This window comes from Grampus griseus, assembly GCF_964374135.1.
Source record: "Grampus griseus genome assembly, chromosome: 2".
Lineage (NCBI taxonomy): Eukaryota > Metazoa > Chordata > Mammalia > Artiodactyla > Delphinidae > Grampus > Grampus griseus.
The window spans coordinates 73,642,204-73,661,069 of NC_139018.1; the positions used below are offsets into that span (position 1 = coordinate 73,642,204).

General features: G+C 50.4%; 3 protein-coding genes across 5 annotated transcripts; 2 read left to right on the forward strand and 1 right to left on the reverse strand.

The window, feature by feature from the left end:
- Positions 1 to 74: 74 nt before the first annotated feature.
- Positions 75 to 3,768, forward strand: CHMP4A (charged multivesicular body protein 4A). Its single transcript, XM_082648419.1, has 6 exons — positions 75 to 172; positions 1,607 to 1,756; positions 1,854 to 2,031; positions 2,594 to 2,708; positions 2,874 to 3,009; positions 3,438 to 3,768. The coding sequence occupies exons 1-6, from the start codon at positions 142 to 144 to the stop codon at positions 3,494 to 3,496; spliced, it is 669 nt and encodes a 222-aa protein (XP_082504545.1). The 5' UTR covers positions 75 to 141; the 3' UTR covers positions 3,497 to 3,768.
- Positions 3,769 to 4,767: 999 nt separating this feature from the next.
- Positions 4,768 to 6,955, reverse strand: TSSK4 (testis specific serine kinase 4; the record flags this gene model as incomplete). Of its 2 annotated transcripts, none has more annotated exons than XM_082648335.1 (4): positions 4,768 to 4,947; positions 5,395 to 5,758; positions 6,172 to 6,386; positions 6,734 to 6,955. In XM_082648335.1, the coding sequence occupies 4 exons, from the start codon at positions 6,953 to 6,955 to the stop codon at positions 4,768 to 4,770; spliced, it is 981 nt and encodes a 326-aa protein (XP_082504461.1). The 2 variants fall into 2 exon arrangements, with proteins under 2 accessions (XP_082504461.1, XP_082504460.1); XM_082648334.1 differs by having other exon boundaries at positions 5,395 to 5,806.
- A 4,826-nt stretch (positions 6,956 to 11,781) lies between these two features.
- On the forward strand, positions 11,782 to 18,787 carry TM9SF1 (transmembrane 9 superfamily member 1). 2 transcript variants are annotated; one of them, XM_082648321.1, is made up of 6 exons: positions 11,782 to 11,829; positions 13,062 to 13,426; positions 14,801 to 15,422; positions 15,723 to 15,908; positions 17,189 to 17,462; positions 18,039 to 18,787. In XM_082648321.1, the coding sequence occupies exons 2-6, from the start codon at positions 13,079 to 13,081 to the stop codon at positions 18,430 to 18,432; spliced, it is 1,824 nt and encodes a 607-aa protein (XP_082504447.1). In that variant the 5' UTR covers positions 11,782 to 11,829; positions 13,062 to 13,078; the 3' UTR covers positions 18,433 to 18,787. The 2 variants fall into 2 exon arrangements, with proteins under 2 accessions (XP_082504447.1, XP_082504446.1); XM_082648320.1 differs by lacking the exon at positions 11,782 to 11,829 and adding an exon at positions 12,644 to 12,759.
- Positions 18,788 to 18,866: the final 79 nt, after the last annotated feature.

The window sequence follows — 18,866 nt, forward strand, 5'->3', positions numbered from 1 at the left end:
GCTTGTTGATGATGTCGCCGCGGTGCCCCAAGGAGGGATTGGCCGAGGCTGGTCTCGGAGTGATGAGCCCAGCACCTCCCGGGAGCAAGGCGGAAGCGTACGGGACGCCGTAGGGCGGAGGCGGGAGAGGCTAGGGTCGCGATGAGTGGGCTCGGCCGGCTCTTCGGGAGGGGTGAGCCCGGCCGAGACTGGTCCCTGGGAGGTGCTGGCCGCAGGGGGCGGGGGGAGAGCCGGGAGACGCTGTCCTGAAAACGCTGGTGGTCCAGCAAGGCCTTTTCCCGGGCCGGGAGGCGCCGCCTTGTCAGGGCGCCTGGCTCCAGCTGCCTTCCTTCCTTCCCTTGGAGCGAAGAGCTCGAGGCCCGGGAGGGGGTGCGAGTGGTGAGCGTGGCAGCTGCGCTGGCTCCCGCCGTTAAGGCCTGGGGGACAAGTTGCTGCCTGTCGGCATTCAGTCCTTTCCAAAACACTGGTGCTTCCTTTATGCTGGGCCAGAGGCAATCTGAGGTGACCCAAGAAAGGTACCCCTCGTGAGCTCCTCTGTGGTGCGGGAAGACAAGCAAAGTCTGGCATTTACAGCGTAGTGTGGCGACTCCGTGATGGAGAGTTTCCTAAACAAGCAAAATCTGGCATTTACAGCGTAGTGTGGCGACTCTGTGATGGAGATTTACCTAAAAGCCAGGGGTGCGCGGAAGAAGCAGGCACGGCGGGTGGTGATCCAGAAGGCTAGAAGTATGCCAGATGGGGGGGTTGAGGTTCTCCAGGAAGAGGTAACTGTGCAAAACAGAGGCAGGAAAAAGTATGGTATATTTAGGGAAAAGGAGTTCTGGCTGCCCCGTGAGTGTGTGTGTGGGCGCGCACACGCGCTGAAGGAAGAGGAAAGTGTGGATGGAGAGGTAAACGGGGGCCAGATCATGAAGGACCCTGTGTGTCTTAAAGTTCTTTGGATTTTATCCTGTAGGCAGTGGAGAGTATGGAAGGATATTAAGCAGGCTAGGGCCTTCAGATTTTTTTTTTTTTTAATAAGTCTGTTAGAAGTGCAGAAGATGAAGGGAGAAATTGAGATCAGATTTTTTTTTCTCTAGCCTCCCTACTTCATTCAGTTTGATCCTGTGGAATCAGGACCTTGAGTATCTCCTAGGATAGCAAGTGGAACAGTAATTATAAAAAGTGATTGAACTCTGGTGGGGAACACGGTAATGAGGAGGTTATGCATGTGTGAGTGCAGGTGGTATATGGGAAGTCTTTGTACCTTCCACTCACTCAGTTTGCTGTGAACCCAAAACTGCTCTAAAAAAATAAATTCTATTAAAAAAAACAACTGGAAATGACTTGAAAGGTAACTAGGAATAGCAAAAGAATATTGGCTTTGGAAATCATACTGTCACATTTCAATTCCTTTGCAGTCTCTTACTATAGTAATTGTGATTTTAGACCAAAATGTTAACCTCTTTATGCCTGTTTTCACATTCGTAGAGACAGTACATTCATCGTAGAAAGTTGTTTGGGGATTAACAATAACACGGTCAAGTGCCTAGCACTACTATGCACTCAATAATCGGTGACTAATATTTTTCCTTTACACAATGTGGGCTGCTCCATTGGACTCCAGAGAAGAAGGAGAGGGGGCCAACCCCTGAAGAGGCAATACAGAAACTGAAGGAGACGGAGAAGATATTGATCAAGAAACAGGAATTTCTGGAGCAGAAGATTGAACAGGAGCTACAAACTGCCAAGAAGCATGGGACGAAGAATAAGAGAGGTAATGGGGGAGGGACAGGCACCACCGGGGAGGGCCCGGGGGCGGGGGGGAAAGCAAGAGCTTCTGGCTCTGATGTTCAGGGTGTGGGCTGGATCAGCCGCCCTACAGGCTTTGCGGAGGAAGAAAAGGTTGGAACAGCAGCTGGCACAAACGGACGGGACATTATCCACCCTGGAGTTTCAGCGTGAGGCCATTGAGAATGCCACCACCAATGCAGAAGTGCTTCGTACCATGGACCTTGCTGCCCAAGGCATGAAGAAGGCCTACCAGGACATGTGGGTACGGGGGGAGGGGAGGAGGGGGCCCCGGCACTGGGGAGAGTAGCTTGATGTTGTACTGTGAATCTTAAAACCTCTCCAGATGTGAATTTACAGTAGAGTTGCCTGTGATGGCTAGACCCCTATCAGCCTCCTTACTTATTGCAAGGTGATCTCTTTGCTGGCTGGGGCATTCTAGGGAGGAAAGATGATTTTCCTCTTTTTTGTGGTTTTTTTGGCTGTACTGCAAGGCTTGTGGGATCTTAGTTCCCGGACCAGGGATTGAACCCCGGGCCCTCCTCAGTGAAAACACCCAGTCCTAACCACTGGACTTCCAGGGAATTCCCAATTTTCCTCATTTTTAAAGATCCTTCAAAGAAGAGAGTGCAACCATTCCTCCCCAGTGCGTCTTCTTGCCATTTCTTAGCCCAGATTTGCCTCTTTACACTTTTCCAGGGATCTCTTTTATCTAGTACATGGATTTGTCAGTCTGAAGCCACAGGCAGGAGGGTCTTCATTCATGTGAGATGAAAAAGTCAGGGTTGTCCCCTGATTTCTGGGCTGTGTATCTTGTTCTCAGGGACATTGACAAGGTGGATGAACTGATGGCTGACATCACAGAACAACAGGAGGTGGCCCAGCAGATCTCAGATGCCATTTCTCGACCCGTGGGATTTGGAGATGATGTGGATGAGGTGATTGGGAGTGAGGGGTCAAGGAATATTGGAGAAGGCATGGGACCAGCCAGAAGGAATGCCTAAGAGAACTGTGGGACAGGTTTGGGGGAAACTCCAAAAGTGGTATGTTTCTGGAAGTAGAATTTTCCTTTGTCTTGAGCGATCCTGTCATCCCATATCCAGGATGAACTGTTGGAGGAGCTAGAGGAGCTGGAGCAGGAGGAATTGGCCCGAGAGTTGTTACATGTGGGCGACAAGGAGGAGGAACCCCCAGTCACACTGCCCAGTGTACCGTCTACACATCTTCCAGCAGGGCCAGGTACCCAGGGCTGTTCTGTCATCTCAGGGACTTGAGAGGGTGGGATAGATATGGGGAAAAATTATTCCTCATCCATCCTGCCTGAAAGGATCTAGGCAGAGAGGGTTGCTGCTACAGCTGCACAGGTTGTTGACTGCATAAGGGCACCTGGCTGAAGGGGAATGAGGACTGAAGTCAGGCCTGTGCTTCACTCAGCAAACTGTGTCCCCTGGTTTAGGGCTGCAAATGCCCGGAGAAAGAGGCAGCTTCTTCTGATTTGCCCAAAGGTGCTGTGGGAATTAGCAGCAGCCCAGCAAGCAAGACCATACCCTTAGGTTCTTTGCTGGGAGAGAGCGTTCCGCAGGCTCTGAGTGTTATAGGAGGGGATGGTTGGAAGTTGCTGAGGCCTTAACACTTCTTTCTTTCTCTGGGTATCCTTATCCCCAAAGCTCCCAAAACGGATGAAGATGAAGAAGCACTAAAGCAGTTGGCTGAGTGGGTGTCCTGATGAGTCTGGGCTTGTCTACCTGACGCTGCCTTCATTGTTCTCTTTTCCTTAAGTGCCAAGTGCTAAGCTAAAGGAACATGGCCTTGTTGGGAGGTCCTGCTGAGAGTGGTAGTGTGACCCTGCCTGAGAAAAGGGTCTGTCGCCCTCCCATCTCAGGCTCAACCCTGAAGAAGGATCTTGGTGCAGGAGGAACCCCTGGGCTCCCTTTAATAGCAGTTACAGTGCCCTCGTTCGCAATAAAATTGGGCGGATGGAACCCTAGTGCTTATACTGCCCTGTCTACAACTGAAACTCGTCTCTTGGTCCTTGGAGCTTTGTTTCAAGAAATGAGTAGTAATGAGAGTAATGAAGGGGAGTTGGAGCATAGGAGAAATGGGAGCTTCCATTATCTCAGCCTACTATGTTCCAGGCAGATACTGTTCCATCTCTCAGGCTGGTGTGTCCTAGAGCTGCCTGGTGCTGAGGGTGAGGAAACTGCCATCTGTTATTTATCCTAGAACCGTGTGGAGCTGTCCCTGAGCCTTCCCTCATTGCTTTCACCCAGTTGTGTCTCTGCCGAGAGAGCCCCGTGACTCACCAGCTGTCCCCTTACAAAGCCCACTTTCAAGGGTAGGAAAGGAGACATACGGGGATAAGGGGTCAATAGGTTTCCTTTCTCCGGAACGCATAGTTCATAGGCTTGGTTTGAACTGTCACTTCAACGTGTAGGAGCAATGATGAGGGACCATGATTCACCAGAATTGTTTCAGTAGTGGGTAAGGTGGCATTTGGAGGAGGAAGGAACCAAGATATTACATACCTCCTGATACCCATGTCTAAAAGAATGAACAGTGCCGTCCCTTGGACTGTAGACAGGCAGAGCTGTGACCAAACCGAGCAATCAGGGTAGAGCAACCTCTACCCCACTATTTGAACATTTAGAGTGCATAGAGATAGACAAAACTGAGCATGTACTCAGCCAGAATAATGAAGCTTCCCCAAAGCAGGTGTTCCTCTGAGCACGCCCAACCCACTTCCCTATGAGCCACATATGCGCTACACTGTAAATTATAATGTTGACTTGACCAGTGTCACGATGACTGGTTACAAGCTCTGGGCAGAAACACCTCTCACCCTCAGCAGTGTTTGCTGCTAAGGTTCCCCTGAGGGAAGACTGTGACTCTAGCTGATGGAACTAAAACAGAATTAGATTTATTTTTGGTGGGAAAGATTTTTAGCCCAAGACCCTCCTGCTTTGCTCCTCTTTCAACCCCCTCCTCCTTCCGCCGTTTTCAGGTACTGATTTCCAAGGATTGGTGACGATTGGTGCCGAGGGGCTGGCACATGGCCTCAAGCAGCCTGATCTCATGGGTGGGTTGCTCAGGCTGGAACTTGAGCACCCAGGGATCCTTGATGATGTCCAGGATGGTGGCACGCTTGGTGGCTTGGCATAGTGTCTGGAGGACCAGGTTCTAGGGCAGGGGAGAGAGAGGTCTTGGCTGAGCTGGCCCGCATTGTGCCACACAATGAGCAGCTGGACCTAAGAAAGTAGCAGGATAGCCCATCACACCACTCTCGTGAAAGGGAGTGTGGCCCTGACTTTACCCTTAAAAGCCTCCTGTCTGCTCAGAAAGCCAACACCTTGAGGGGAAGGAAAGGAAGGGTTCCTTGGGGGAAATCCTTGCAGAATCCCCTTCTGGCCTAAAGAGATAGAGACTAAAACCTGCTTATCACTCACATCCCAGGTGCAAGCCCAGAGGTTGGCCCTTTAAGCCCTCCCCACTATTCTAGGGCAGGGCAAGGGTGTGGAATGGCCCTGGTATCGGGGGGAGGCTTCCCTGGGGTTGGGAGGTCTAAGTTGAGTATTCCCTCTCTGCAGGTCACCCCTGAGGCCTCAGCCCTCCTGGGGGAGCCAGCACCTTGCACTCCTGGGAGATGGCATAGTTAGGTGGAAAAGTGACCTCCTTCTGAGTCTCTCTCAGCAGTTTCTTGAGATTGGTGTCATCGAAGGGCAGACGGGCAACTACTAGCGTGTAGAGGATGACGCCCATGCTCCAGATGTCAGACAGGAAAGGGTTGTAGGGCAGGCCTAGCAAGACCTCCGGGCAGGCATAAGCAAAGCTGCCACAGTAGGTCTGGCTGAGGTGGCTAAAGCAGTTCCCTTGGTGGTAGGAAGGGCTACTCCGCACAGACTGGCTAGAAGGCACCATCTTGGCGAAGCCAAAGTCCGATATTTTCACGTTCTTCCACTTGTCCAGCAACAGGTTCTCCAACTTTAAGTCCCTACCAGCAGCAGAAAGGCTGGGGGTCAGGAGAGGGCTTAGTGTTAGACTGGGAGCTGAAGGGCCAGGGGTCAGAGGCTAGAGATAAGGAAAGGCAAAGAGGGAGAGAGATGCCATTATGAGGACACAGGGCAGAGAGGAAGGAAAGTCATGGAGTTGTGAGCAGAGCCCAGAGGGAAGAGAGGATGGTACCTGAGGATCACTAGGAGCTCACCATCACTTTTCATAAAGTGCTCTGCTCACAGTGGGTACTTAACAAATGTTCTTGACCGGATGATTAAAATAAAGTGGATGAATAGGCCTAGATACTGAGGAGGGAGGTCAAGGGAAGAAAAAAGAGGGTAGAACATGGAAGACGTGCATAAAACCCCCTTGGGAGCCCAAAGGCCTCAGTCTGGGTGGCAGCGCCCTCACCGGTGCACGATGCCCTTGCTGTGCAGGTAGGCGATGCCCAGGGTCATCTGGGAGAACCACTTGCCAGCAAGGGGCTCAGAGCAGGCCCCATAGTGCTGGATCCACTCAAGGACGTCACCACCCTGAACCAGCTCCAGAATAACGTACACTCGGGATGTGGTCTCGATGGCCTGATAGAAGTTGATGAGATACTTGTGCCGCAGGACCTTCATTACCTGGCCCCAGGAGAGGGACCCATCAAACCCAGGCAGGGAGCACCCTGGCTGCACTCCCAGCCTTCTCCTACTCTCCCACTGCTACTTTCCTAGAACTTTGCAACAGAATCAAACCCCAGAGGGCTGGTGGCCTGTGGACAAACCCTATGCTTTGCACTTTTTACTTTTTGAGGGTCTGGAGGTGAGGTGGAAAGAAGCTGAATTTACATCAAGTAATTTTCCTAGCTGCCTAGTGAGTCATTCAGTTGTGGTATAGGGGTTTCTGGCTCCACCCCCTCCTAACCATACCCCTTTTGAGAAGCCTTAAGCAGCTTGGTACCAGCTCCCTCTTCTAGCCCCTTTCCAACCTGTATCTCACGGGGCAAGAACTTGTTAAGATAGTCCTCAGAGGCCTTCTTCTTTGAGATGATCTTGACAGCCACCATGACTTTCTGCTTTGTGTAGTAAGCCTCATACACCGTCCCGTAGGAGCCATGGCCAATGACTTTGCCCACTTCATAACCATATTCCTCCATGACAGAGCGGTAGGCCGAGGTGGATGGTGCTCCCAAGGTGTCTCCCTTCCCCATGGTGTTGGGCTTGCTGAGAGCAGGGAGCTTTGCTACTTAAAAGCCTCCTGTCTGCTCAGAAAGCCAACACCTTGAGCCGCTGAAGGCTAGGGTACCAAAGTGAAGTTAGTCTCCCAAAGCTTGCCTATGTAGTCATACAAGTCTGGGATGCTGGGCTCAGCTCTCCACTAGGAGCTTGGAGAGGGAAGAAGGGAAAAGCAGTTCTTTTTGTCTCCACTGGCTGTTGTTACTTCTTTCTCCTCTTGGTTACGGAACTCCCCAAGGTCCCGTGTTCCGCACACATCATAATCCACCTTCTATCCACCACTGGCCACAAGGCTTGAGAAGGAAATGCAGTTTGGAACATATTCATTGCTGGAGGTACCTTTATAATTTGGTGAGACTCGCTCCGTGGATCTGGTCCTTTCAACCAATCATGTTTATTGAGCACCTGCTATGTGCCAGGCAGTGTACGGAGTCCTGGGAGAAAATAACCAATAAGGCGAAGAGAGCCTCTGCTAGCGTTTATAATCCAGCATGAGAAACACCTGAGTGTCAGAATATCACAGAGAATCGCAAGGTATTGTAGAAGCGTGTTCTAAGGAATCTAACTTTAAAATGTATTCTTTTTTGGGGGGGGTGGTGGTGGCTTAAAATAACAATCTTATTTTTTTTTTGAACAAGTTGAGCTGGACTCAGTTGGGTAATTCAGCTGGTGGCATCATCTCAGCTGGCTGGTTTGTTTCGGCGTATGATCTCATTATTCAGTAGAGTAGCCCAAGTTCCCTCACACAGTTTGCACTGAATTTCAAGAGAAAAAAAGACAAGCTGCATGACCAATGGAGGCCTAGGCTCCAGAATCACAAACCATCACTTCCATACCTTTATATGCATAAAGACGGTTACAAAGATCACTCGGATTTATGAGGTGGGGATGGAGACTCCTCTTAACCTTGAAATGCATTCTTTTTTTAAAATATTTATTTTGGCTGCACTGGGTCTTAGTTGCGGCACGTGGGATCTTTAGTTGCGGCACGTGGGATCTTTAGTTGCGGCATGCATGTGGGCTCTAAGTTCCCCGACCAGGGATTGAACCCTGGCCCCCTGCATTGGGAGCGTGGAGTTCTACCCACCAGACCACCGGGGAAGTCCCCTTGAAATGCATTCTTATCTTGCCTTCCATGACCCTGAACTCTACAGTTTTCCTTCCATCCCTCTACCCATTTCTCAGGTTCCACTGGAGCCTCCCCCACCATCCACCCCTTAATCACACCCCGAGGGTTCTATTATAGGCCTTATTTCCTCAGACCTTTCTGTCCTCCCTAAGAATCTCATCGAGACCCCTCATTTCTTAACTCCAGCAAGCCTTCTGCTTCCCTCCCCTCAGTGTGTTCACCCTGAAGTCCAGGGAGTAAATCTGATTTTATTCCCATAACAATTCAGTGCCTCCCCATTCTCCTTAAGATCAAGTCCAGATTCTTTTATGTGGCTTCAAATTTGACCCTGCTTACCTCTCCGATTTTTTCTTGTAACATACATGCAATGCTCCGGCCAAACAATTGCTTTTCCTTCATTGTTCCCTCTGTTCTGGCAAACTCCTACTCTCCCTTCAGGACTTAGCTGATGATCTGTTTTAAGGAAGCCTTTACTGACTGTTCAGGCCCAAATTAGATGGTCCTCCCTCCTGGGTGCTCCCACAGCTCCAATACTTTCTCTAACATGGTGTCTGTTTTTCTTGCTTGCATCTCCCACTAGGCTGTAAGGGAGGTCAGCTGATGAGAGAAGGGATATGAAGTCAAAGACTTGAGAAGAAAGGCTTGTGGAGAATGGGAGAGAGCTGATTTGGAAAATGAGCATTATTGGCAGCACTGAGGGCCCAAATGAGATTGGAAAACACAACTTATGGACACACAATCTTAACATATCATAGTGTTAAGATTATTTTAGCATTGTGGATATAGGTGCTTGAATATTAACAGACATATTGACCCAAGATTAAGGTTTCACTTAGCAGCTGCCATGAAAGAATGGGAGAGAGGCATCAAGAACACAGGCAAGAATGTGGCTAAAATGATGGAATGCAGAATCTAAGCTGCTTGGGTTAGGAAGACAAGCTAGAAAAAGGCCAAAGGATAGGGGGAGGGGTTGCAGGTCTCAGTGAAATGGAACAAGTTTGGTGGGAAAGACAGAGGACAAGAGGTTGTGTCAGAGGGGTTATATAACTGGATTTAAGATGGGGGGAGGGGGTGGCACACAGAGGAAATAACAAAGGAAGAATCAGAGTTATCTTCCATCCTCCAAAACGAAACAGAAACTCCAACATTATGCCATAGGCTACTGGTAAATTCCTATTTATTGACAGGCTGATCCTGCTGGCAGGGTGGTTCCAAAGTCCTGTTGGAAGCCAGATCTACATCCTCAGTCTATCAAGATGAACAACTGTCCAGGGCACACAGTGGTAAGGAGGCCCACCCAGCCCTGCCTATCTTCTGCTGCCCTGGATAGGCAGCTTGGTGGCACCTCTGTTCTCATCACGTACAGCAGATAAACCAGTTCATTCAAGGAATGTGTATTAAGCTGCCTACTGTATACAAAAGCACTGCTAGGCTCTGAGGATACCAAGATGGATAAATTATAATCCTCCTGTGAGGAGTTAGCAATTAGCAAGGGAGACAGACACGTAAGAAGTTAAAATAACAGTACGGTGAGATAAAGTTCTATAAACAAAGCCTGTAAGGAAATGTTAAGGGAAGGCTTTATAGAGAAGGTGGCATTTGCACTGTTCAAAAGAAGTCTCCAGGCAGGTTAAGTAGGGAATGGTAGATTGAACAGTCTAGGCAGAAGGAACCATATATGAAGCTTGCAAGCTTGAGAAAATATGACACTCAAGATTTCAATTTAAATATACAAGATAGGGTTCCAGAGGGGAATGTACCTGGAGAAGTAATTTAAATGCAGGTCTGAGAGGCCTAATATGCCAAGCTTTTTTTGACTCTGTCCTATGTACTCATGGTTAAATTTTGCTGTGAATCAAAGTCAGAGCTTGTTAAAAAAATACTGATGCCCAGTCACCTCCTTCCCCAAGATCCGGATTTGGTGGAACTCAGGTATCTATGTTATTTTTTATAAATTTATTTATTTTTATTTTTGGCTGCGCTGGGTCTTTGTTGCTGTGTGCTGGCTTTCTGTAGTTGCGGCGAGTGGGGGCTACTCTTTCTTGCGGTGTGTGGGCTTCTCACTGCGGTGGCTTCTCTTGTTGCAGAGCATAGGCTCTAGGCACGCGGGCTCAGTAGTTGTGGCGCACGGGCTTAGTTGCTCCGTGGCATGTGGGATCTTCCTGGACCAGGGCTCGAACTCATGTCCCCTGCATTGGCAGGCAGATTCTTAACCACTGTGGCACCAGGGAAGTCCCGGTATCTATGTTTTTAATCAGTTTCCAGCTGAATCTGATGCACACCAATATTTGAGAACCACTGTTGCAAACTAGTGAATTTAATGAAAAGAAACAGACTCACAGATACAGGGAACAAACTAGTGGTTACCAGTGAGAAGGGCGAGGGGGCAATATAGGGGTGGAGGAGTGGGAGTACAAACTATTGGGAGTAAGGTGGGCTCAAGGATGTATTGCACAACACGGGGAATATAGCCAATATTTTGTAATAACTATAAATGGAAAGTTACCTTTAAAAATTTTTTTAGGGCTTCCCTGGTGGCACAGTGGTTAAGAATCCGCCTGCCAATGCAGGGGATACAGGTTCGAGCCCTGCTCTGGGAAGATCCCACATGCCGCAGAGCAACTAAGCCTGTGCGCCACAGCTGCTGAGCCTGCGCTGTAGAGCCCACGTGCCACAACTACTGAAGCCCGCGCACCTGGAGCCTATGCTCCGCACCAAAGGAAGCCGCCACAATGAGAAGCCCACGCACCACAACAAAGAGTGGCCCCCGCTCGCCACAACTGGAGAGGGCCAGCGCACAGCAACAAAAGACCCAACTCAGCCAAAAATAAATAGATAAATAAATAAAATATTAAAAAAAAAATTTTTTTAAGAAAAGAACCACTGTTGCAGGAAATAGGACATCTTTAAGACTAAAGAAAGAAAAAATCCTTGCAGCAGCAGTATGGAAAATGGATCCAAGGGGAGAGATGACCAAGAGACTAGCAAGGTGGCTGTAATGATAATTTAGGTGAGGGGATGGGGCCTGAACCAAGGCAGCATGAAGGGCAATTTGGAAGATAATTCGAGAGAAAAGCAGAGGAGGCTTGGTGGCACTGATCTTATGGGGGCGGCTGTTAATTGTGAAGGAGGCCCAGGTTTAGAGACCAGGGGATTATCACTTAAAAAAGCCACTCTAAATTACTTTTCTAATTACAAAATTAATTGATTGTCTAAAAAACTCAACCCCCTACTTCCTGGATCCTCCTGCGGGGAGGAGGGCTGGGTCAGAGAGGGCAGAAGTGAGTAAATGAAGGGCTTTTCAAGTCAGAAACCGCTTGAGATTTTCCACTTTCTTTACGCGAGGAAAGGAAACCTTAAGTTGTTACCAGGTGGCCAAAACGAAGTCATGGCCCCTGGGTCTGATCTCCAGAGGAATTTCCCTAATGGCAGATCCCTTGACAGGATAAACTTTTCCAGAATAATCTGCAATACAAAATTAAGAGATGCTCAAACACATATACAGAGATAAATAAAGAATAAAAACATAGAGACCGAAGCAAGCATGTCAAGGTTCTTTACCTGCAATTAACAACAAGCGTCAGGCGGCCCAGTTCACGGGGTAAAAGAGCAACTACCCGATCTCTTTGCGTGCCTCTGCACCAAACCTGGCCCAGGCTTGCCTATCGTCGGACACGGGACGGTCGCTATACGGTCAGGGAGGCCTCCAGCACAGTCTCGGTAAGATATTTTTATTTACGGCATTTGGTTTTTGGCGAGAGGCCATTCAGGACGGATGGCAGAGCAGCAGTGAGGTGAGATCCGATTCTAGGACGCTCGTATGGGCTGTGTCCTCTGCTGTCGTACGACAGCGACGCCCAAAGCCTCACCCCCGCCCGGGTTGAGGACCTTGAGCCACCTCTCGGGGCTCAGCCTCAGCAGTCGGTGGCGAGTCCCATTGGTTCAGCCGGCAAGCGCTTCGGCCTCCGCTAGGTGTGGGAGCAGCCGCCGCCCGGGCTCCGCGTCCCGGGCAGTCACTGGGCGCGAGCAGCGGGCACTGCTCTTGGACGCCCAACCCAAACCTTCCCGGGGATAGGCGGCCGGACCCGCGGCAACGCTTATCCAAAAAGGGCGTTTGTGTCCTCGTAGCCAGGTCTCAACCGCAACCCCCACTGGAGAAACCTGGGAGCTTTGGAGCGGCCTCGGCCTGGGGGGAGTGGCCCCCTCCAAGCTCCAGGAAAGGAGCTTTCCGCCGGGCTGAGGTCCCCTCGGGTGAAGGCGGAAGAGGGAAGACTGACGTGTCCTGAGCTGCCCTCAGGTCGCCGGGAGGGCCCCCCACCCCGCTCCTTGCCGGGCGACGGGCTAGCCCGAGACTCGCGGGGTCTCCAGAGCTGGGCCGGGCCTCCAGCCGTAGAAAGGTTCCCCAAGGAAGCACTGAAGTGAGCCGGGCGCGATATTTTGCGGTGCGGCCGCAGCCACTGCGATCAGGCACCGCAGCGGCCAGCCCCGTGGAGGTCGGTTGTCAAGTCCTCTCCAGGCCCCCTGCTAGCGCGCCGCTCTGGGGGAGCCCCCGGCAGGAGCGCGAGGGCGGTTGCAGGGCAGCAGAGGCCGCTGGCGCCGCCTCGGCCAGCCCTTCCCGCGCGGAGAGCACCCCGGGGCTGCGGCGGGAAGGTGCCGGACGTGCGGGACCGCGTGGCGTTGCCATGGAAACGGGCTGGGGCGCGCGGGGAGGTCCCGGGCAGGCGGGCTGCCGGAGGGGGGGACCCCAGGTTGGGAGGACTACATAGCAGAGGTGGAGGCCAGTGTTCGAGCTAGAGAGACATGGTGTGGTGTGGCGGTGGGGAGGTGGCCTCCTGAGGGAGGGTCGGAAAGGCCAAGGGGAGGAATTGGAGCCATTGGCTTCAGTTCAAAGAACCTGACCTGGGGAGTCATTCGATCCCTGGTTCCCATAACTGCAGGACTACCCCAAACAGGTTCCGCTGCCTTAAGGATGACAGTCCTAGGCCACCCTGGAAGTTGGAGCTGCCGGTGGTTGCCACTCCTGCTGCTGCTGTTGCTGGGCACAGGTCGAGATCCAGGGGTGGAAGGTGTGACACACTACAAGGCCGGCGACCCCGTCATTCTGTATGTCAACAAAGTGGGACCTTACCATAACCCTCAGGAGACTTACCACTACTATCAGCTTCCAGTCTGCTGTCCTGAGAAGATACGCCACAAAAGCCTTAGCCTGGGTGAAGTGCTGGATGGGGACCGGATGGCTGAGTCTTTGTACGAGATCCGCTTTCGGGAGAATGTGGAGAAGAGAATTCTGTGCCACATGCAGCTCAGTTCCGCACAGGTCAGCCTCTCCACACTGACTAGAACTTAGCCCTCCCTCCCAGGGCCTAATAATAGTGTCTTAGGTTTATGGTTTTCAAAGCACCTTTATGGAAATGATCTGATTTGATTCTAACTACAACCTCATGTGGCAGGCAGGGAGGGTAGTATTTATCATTTGCATTTGGTTGATGAAGAAACATACTTGTTCAGAAGTAACTTCTTCAAGACTACATGGATAGTGGATTGCAGAGTTGACATTAGAGCCCAGGGCTCCTGACTCGAAGCTTCTCTGTAGGTAATAAGGTCCCAACTATCACACCTATGTAGTCATTTTTTGCCATCCCTACCTCTTGGCTTTTTTAATTGGCTCCTTTACATGCTGCCTAATTTTCCCTATCATGCTTTTTTCTTCAGCAATTCCTATCTTAGGGCACTTTTCCTTAGTCTACTGCAGACCTTCCTACACCTCCCTCTCCTCCTAGGCCTTCATCCTGTCGAGTCATACTTGCTCATTTCAGAGAATCCCAACATAATACTAGGGTCTACCCAGTGGTTCTCAACAGGGGGCTTTTGTCTCTCAAGAGAGATCTGGCAATGTCTAAAGACTTTTTATTTTTAATTAACTAATTTATTTATGTTTGGCTGTGTTGGGTCTTTGTTGCAGTGCACGGGCCTCTCATTGCGGTGGCTTCTCTTGTTGCGGAGCATGGGCTCTAGGCGCGCGGGCTTCAGTAGTTGTGGCACACGGGCTTAGTTGCTCCGCGGCATGTGGGATCTTCCCAGACCAGGGCTCAAACCCGTGTCCCCTGCATTGGCAGGCGGATTCTTAACCACTGCGCCACCAGGGATGTCCTCTGAAGATATTTTTGATTGTCACTACTGGGGAACGCTACTGACATCTAGTGAGAAGCAGCCAGGGACGGAGCATCTTACAATTCATAGGGCAGCCCCCTACAACAAAGCATTTTCCAGCTCAAAATGTCATTAGTGGGGCTGCCCTGGTGGCGCATGGTTGAGAATCCGCCTGCCAATGCAGGGGATACGGGTTTGAGCCCTGGTCCAGGAAGATCCCACAAGCCGCAGAGCAACTAAGCCCGTGTGCCACAACTACTGAGCCCACGGGCCACAACTACTGAAGCCCGTGCGCGTAGAGCCCATGCTCCACAAAAGAAGCCACTGCAATGAGAAGCCCACGCACCACAACGAAGAGTAGCCCCTGCTCTCCGCAACTAGAGAAAGGCTGCGCACAGCAACGAAGACCCAGTGCAGCCAAAAATAAATAAATAAAATAATTAATTAAAAAAAAAAACATATCATTAGTGCTGAAGTTGAAACCCTGCTCTAATACAATGCCTGGGGAGGCCTTGTCTGACTCCTAACTTGCTCTTTTTAGGTGGAACAGCTGCGCCAGGCCATTGAGGAACTATACTACTTTGAATTTGTGGTGGACGACTTGCCAATCCGTGGCTTTGTGGGCTACATGGAGGAGAGTGGCTTCCTGCCTCACAGCCACAAGATAGGACTCTGGACCCATTTGGACTTCCACCTAGAATTCCACGGAGATCGAATTATATTTGCCAATGTCTCAGTGCGGGACGTCAAGCCCCACAGTTTAGATGGGTTACGACCGGATGAGTTCCTAGGCCTCACCCACACCTACAGTGTGCGCTGGTCTGAGACTTCAGTCGAGCGTCGGAGTGACAGGCGCCGTGGTGACGATGGTGGTTTCTTTCCCCGAACACTGGAAATCCATTGGTTGTCCATCATTAATTCCATGGTGCTTGTGTTTTTACTGGTGGGTTTTGTGGCTGTCATTCTCATGCGTGTGCTTCGAAATGACCTGGCTCGGTACAACTTGGATGAAGAGACAACCTCTGGAGGTTCTGGTGATGACTTTGACCAAGGTGACAATGGCTGGAAAATTATCCATACAGATGTCTTCCGCTTCCCTCCATACCGTGGTCTGCTCTGTGCTGTGCTTGGTGTGGGTGCCCAGTTCCTGGCCCTTGGCACTGGTAAGGTGATAAAAATTAATTAGGGATTTCTCTCAAGGGGTAGAACTAAGTAGGTAGTTTGTTCAGAAAAAGATCTACAGATCTTCTCTTCTGTCCAAGGTGAGGGGCAGACCTAAGGGGTGGAATGGCTCTAGCAAGGATGTGTATATTCTGTTGTGGGTTTTCTGGACAACAGAACTGGGGGATATTGTTTTGATGGAAGCCCTGGGTCTGGGAGAAAGGGGGCTGGCTGATTTCTATGAAATTGCCAGAAGAGGGATAGGTGAGACCTAACACAGGCTTTCCACTACCATGCTGCAGGCATTATTGTCATGGCGCTGCTGGGCATGTTCAATGTGCACCGTCACGGGGCTATTAACTCAGCAGCCATCTTGTTGTATGCCCTGACTTGCTGCATCTCTGGCTATGTGTCCAGCCACTTCTACCGGCAGATTGGAGGCGAGCGTTGGGTGTGGAACATCATTCTCACCACCAGTCTCTTCTCTGGTGAGGACTGCCCTTTCCGTGGTGGGCCAGTTTAGGAACTTAGAACACATCATGGAACCTGAGATAGAGTCAGAGTAGGGCTTTCAAGGGACTGAAAATAGGTAAAAGAAACACTAAGGAAACCATTCAAAAGACAAAAAGTGCATTTCTTTTTTTTTTTGCATAGTTAAATATTAAGCCCTTGAAATGTTTTAGGCAACGTGATAAGCACTTGACATGCCTTCATCTCATTTAATTGTCACACTGACTTCATGAAGTAGGTAATATTGTCCCCATTTTACAGATGAGGAAATTGAACTTCAGGCTGGTTAAGTAACTTGCCTGAGATTGTACTCCTAAAAAGCAGAGAATCAGGTTTCAGACCTAGGCAGTCAAACTCTAGAGCCTGTATTCTCAACCATTACACTGAAATAACACTCTTGAATTTATCTTTTGAGACTCCCTTTCTTTCCCCCCAAGTTTTTTTTTTTTGGCCACGCTGCACGGCATGTGGGATCCCACTTCCCTGATCAGGGATCGAACCTGCGCCCCCTGCATTGGAGGCGTGGTGTCTTAACCACTGGACCACCAGGGAAGTCCATCCCCAAGTTTTTTTTTGTTTTTTTTTTGCGGTACGCGGGCCTCTCACTGCTGTGGCCTCTCCCGTTGCGGAGCACAGGCTCCGGACACGCAGGCTCAGCGGCCATGGCTCACGGGCCCAGCTGCTCCGCGGCATGTGGGATCCTCCCGGACTGGGGCACGAACCCGTGTCCCCTGCATTGGCAGGCGGACTCTCAACCACTGCGCCACCAGGGAAGCCCCCCAAGCTTTTTTAATTTTGAAAGTGGGCCTCCCCACTCTAGCCTTTCAAGCCAGCTTGTCCTTTCAAAGGCAGTAGTAGTTTGCATTCTGAACCTCTTGTGTTTCCAACTGTTAAGTATCTGATTTCTGTCCTACCACATTTACATTTGAACCAGGGCTTTCTGAAAACAGAGCCTTAATTCAAAGGAATGTCTCATACTAGGAATCACCAGTGCCACAGCAGGACAGGCCCTTGGAGGCAGGTGGATTTGTGTCACTCTTAGATCATAATGTAACGGGCTTGCCTAGATCCTTAATGATAATGGGTAGGGGAGGGAGTGTTGGTAAGCTAAGGAACAAAGAACAACAAGACATGAAAGGGTGGAGTCAGCCTGGGAGCGGGATGTTTCACTCCTCACCCCTTTAGGTCCAGTCTGATTGGGTGCTCCCAGGGATGTAGCTCCTAGTGCTAACTCTCCCTCTGGGGCCCATCCCTGCAGTGCCTTTCTTCCTGACGTGGAGTGTGGTGAACTCCGTGCATTGGGCCAATGGTTCAACACAGGCTCTGCCAGCCACCACCATCCTGCTGCTTCTGACGGTTTGGCTGCTGGTGGGCTTTCCCCTCACTGTCATTGGAGGTATCTTCGGGAAGAACAACGCTAGCCCCTTTGATGCACCTTGTCGCACCAAGAACATAGCTCGGGAAATCCCACCCCAGCCCTGGTACAAGTCTTCTCTCGTCCACATGACTGTTGGAGGCTTCCTGCCTTTCAGGTATCCTCCCTTTATTCCATGGCCATCACTCTCAGGATCCTGACCTTAACTTTCCCCTTCCGTACTCACCCTGTACCGTAACCCATTGTCGCTGATAATCCCTGGTTCAGCTGTACCATTAAGAGATCACTAAATGGTTCCTCCTTTCTCCAACCAGGACTGAGCTTGAATCAGTTCAAATATGAGGGTGTCTCACTTGTGAAGCTCTCCAGAGACATTGCTCCTTTCACTGTTTTCCTAGTTTCTGGCTTTGGCGACACAACGTGGGGCTTAAAACCCATTTGATTACTCATTCAATTTGTCAAGTACCTTTTAGTGCCAGACAAATACAGTGGAAAATAGACCAGACAAGATCCCTGCTCTCAACCTACCAAAGAAGATGTTCTTGAAATGAGAGCAGCTAATCATAGGTGGAAGAGTCCCCATCAAGCCAGGAACTCCAGTGCAGGGAGTAGAGAGGGCCCACTTTCCACAGTGGCCCAGTAACGTGGAGGGGTGGTGGCTGGAGTTTGGCCTGGCCACTGTGCTGGCAGTGCACAGCCCTTTAATGCTGTGTATCGTCTCTTCTCTTCACAGTGCCATCTCTGTGGAGCTGTACTACATCTTTGCCACAGTCTGGGGTCGGGAGCAGTACACTTTGTACGGCATCCTCTTCTTCGTCTTCGCCATCCTGCTGAGCGTGGGGGCTTGCATCTCCATCGCACTCACCTACTTCCAGTTGTCTGGGGAGGATTACCGCTGGTGGTGGCGATCTGTGCTGAGTGTTGGCTCCACTGGCCTCTTCATTTTCTTCTACTCAGTTTTCTACTATGCCCGGCGCTCCAACATGTCAGGGGTGGTACAGACAGTAGAGTTCTTTGGCTACTCCTTACTCACTGGATATGTCTTCTTCCTCATGCTGGGCACCATCTCCTTTTTTTCTTCCCTAAAGTTCATCCGTTATATCTATGTTAACCTCAAGATGGACTGAGTTTTGGGTGGCAAAACTATCACTCTTCTTTCCCTTTCTTCATGCCCTACTGATCTCTTACCAACATCTCTTCTGATTGAGTGACTGAGTTGTGTGATGGTTTTGTTGCCTTCCCCTTTGCCCTTTGGGCCTCCCTTCTCCAGAGAGGTCCCGGAAATTATAAGCCTCTATTATATAAGGAGTATATATTTGAACTTTTTAAGTTGCCTTTTTTTGGTCCTGATTTTTCTTTTTACAATACCAAAATAAAATTTATTAAGAAAAAGGGTCCTGTAGTTGGAGGGTTTGGTCTGGATATAGGAACTCGTGCCCTGCCGTTAAGGGCACTGTCCCCTAGGAAGGCGGGTCGACCGCGAAATGCACGGAACTCGGAACTCGAATTCTTCACGGAGCTGAGGAACTGTCGGCTAGCGGAACCTTCGTTACCAAGGCCC

Coding starts and splice junctions, on each gene's coding strand:
- CHMP4A (XM_082648419.1), top strand. CDS start 142: ATGAGTGGGCTCGGCCGGCTCTTCGGGAGGG. Junction 2,032..2,593: donor AAGAAGGCCTACCAGGACAT/GTGGGTACGGGG, acceptor TCTTGTTCTCAG/GGACATTGACAAGGTGGATG. Junction 2,709..2,873: donor TTGGAGATGATGTGGATGAG/GTGATTGGGAGT, acceptor TCCCATATCCAG/GATGAACTGTTGGAGGAGCT.
- TM9SF1 (XM_082648321.1), top strand. CDS start 13,079: ATGACAGTCCTAGGCCACCCTGGAAGTTGGAGCTGCCGGTGGTTGCCA. Junction 13,427..14,800: donor TGCAGCTCAGTTCCGCACAG/GTCAGCCTCTCC, acceptor TGCTCTTTTTAG/GTGGAACAGCTGCGCCAGGC. Junction 17,463..18,038: donor GGAGGCTTCCTGCCTTTCAG/GTATCCTCCCTT, acceptor TTCTCTTCACAG/TGCCATCTCTGTGGAGCTGT.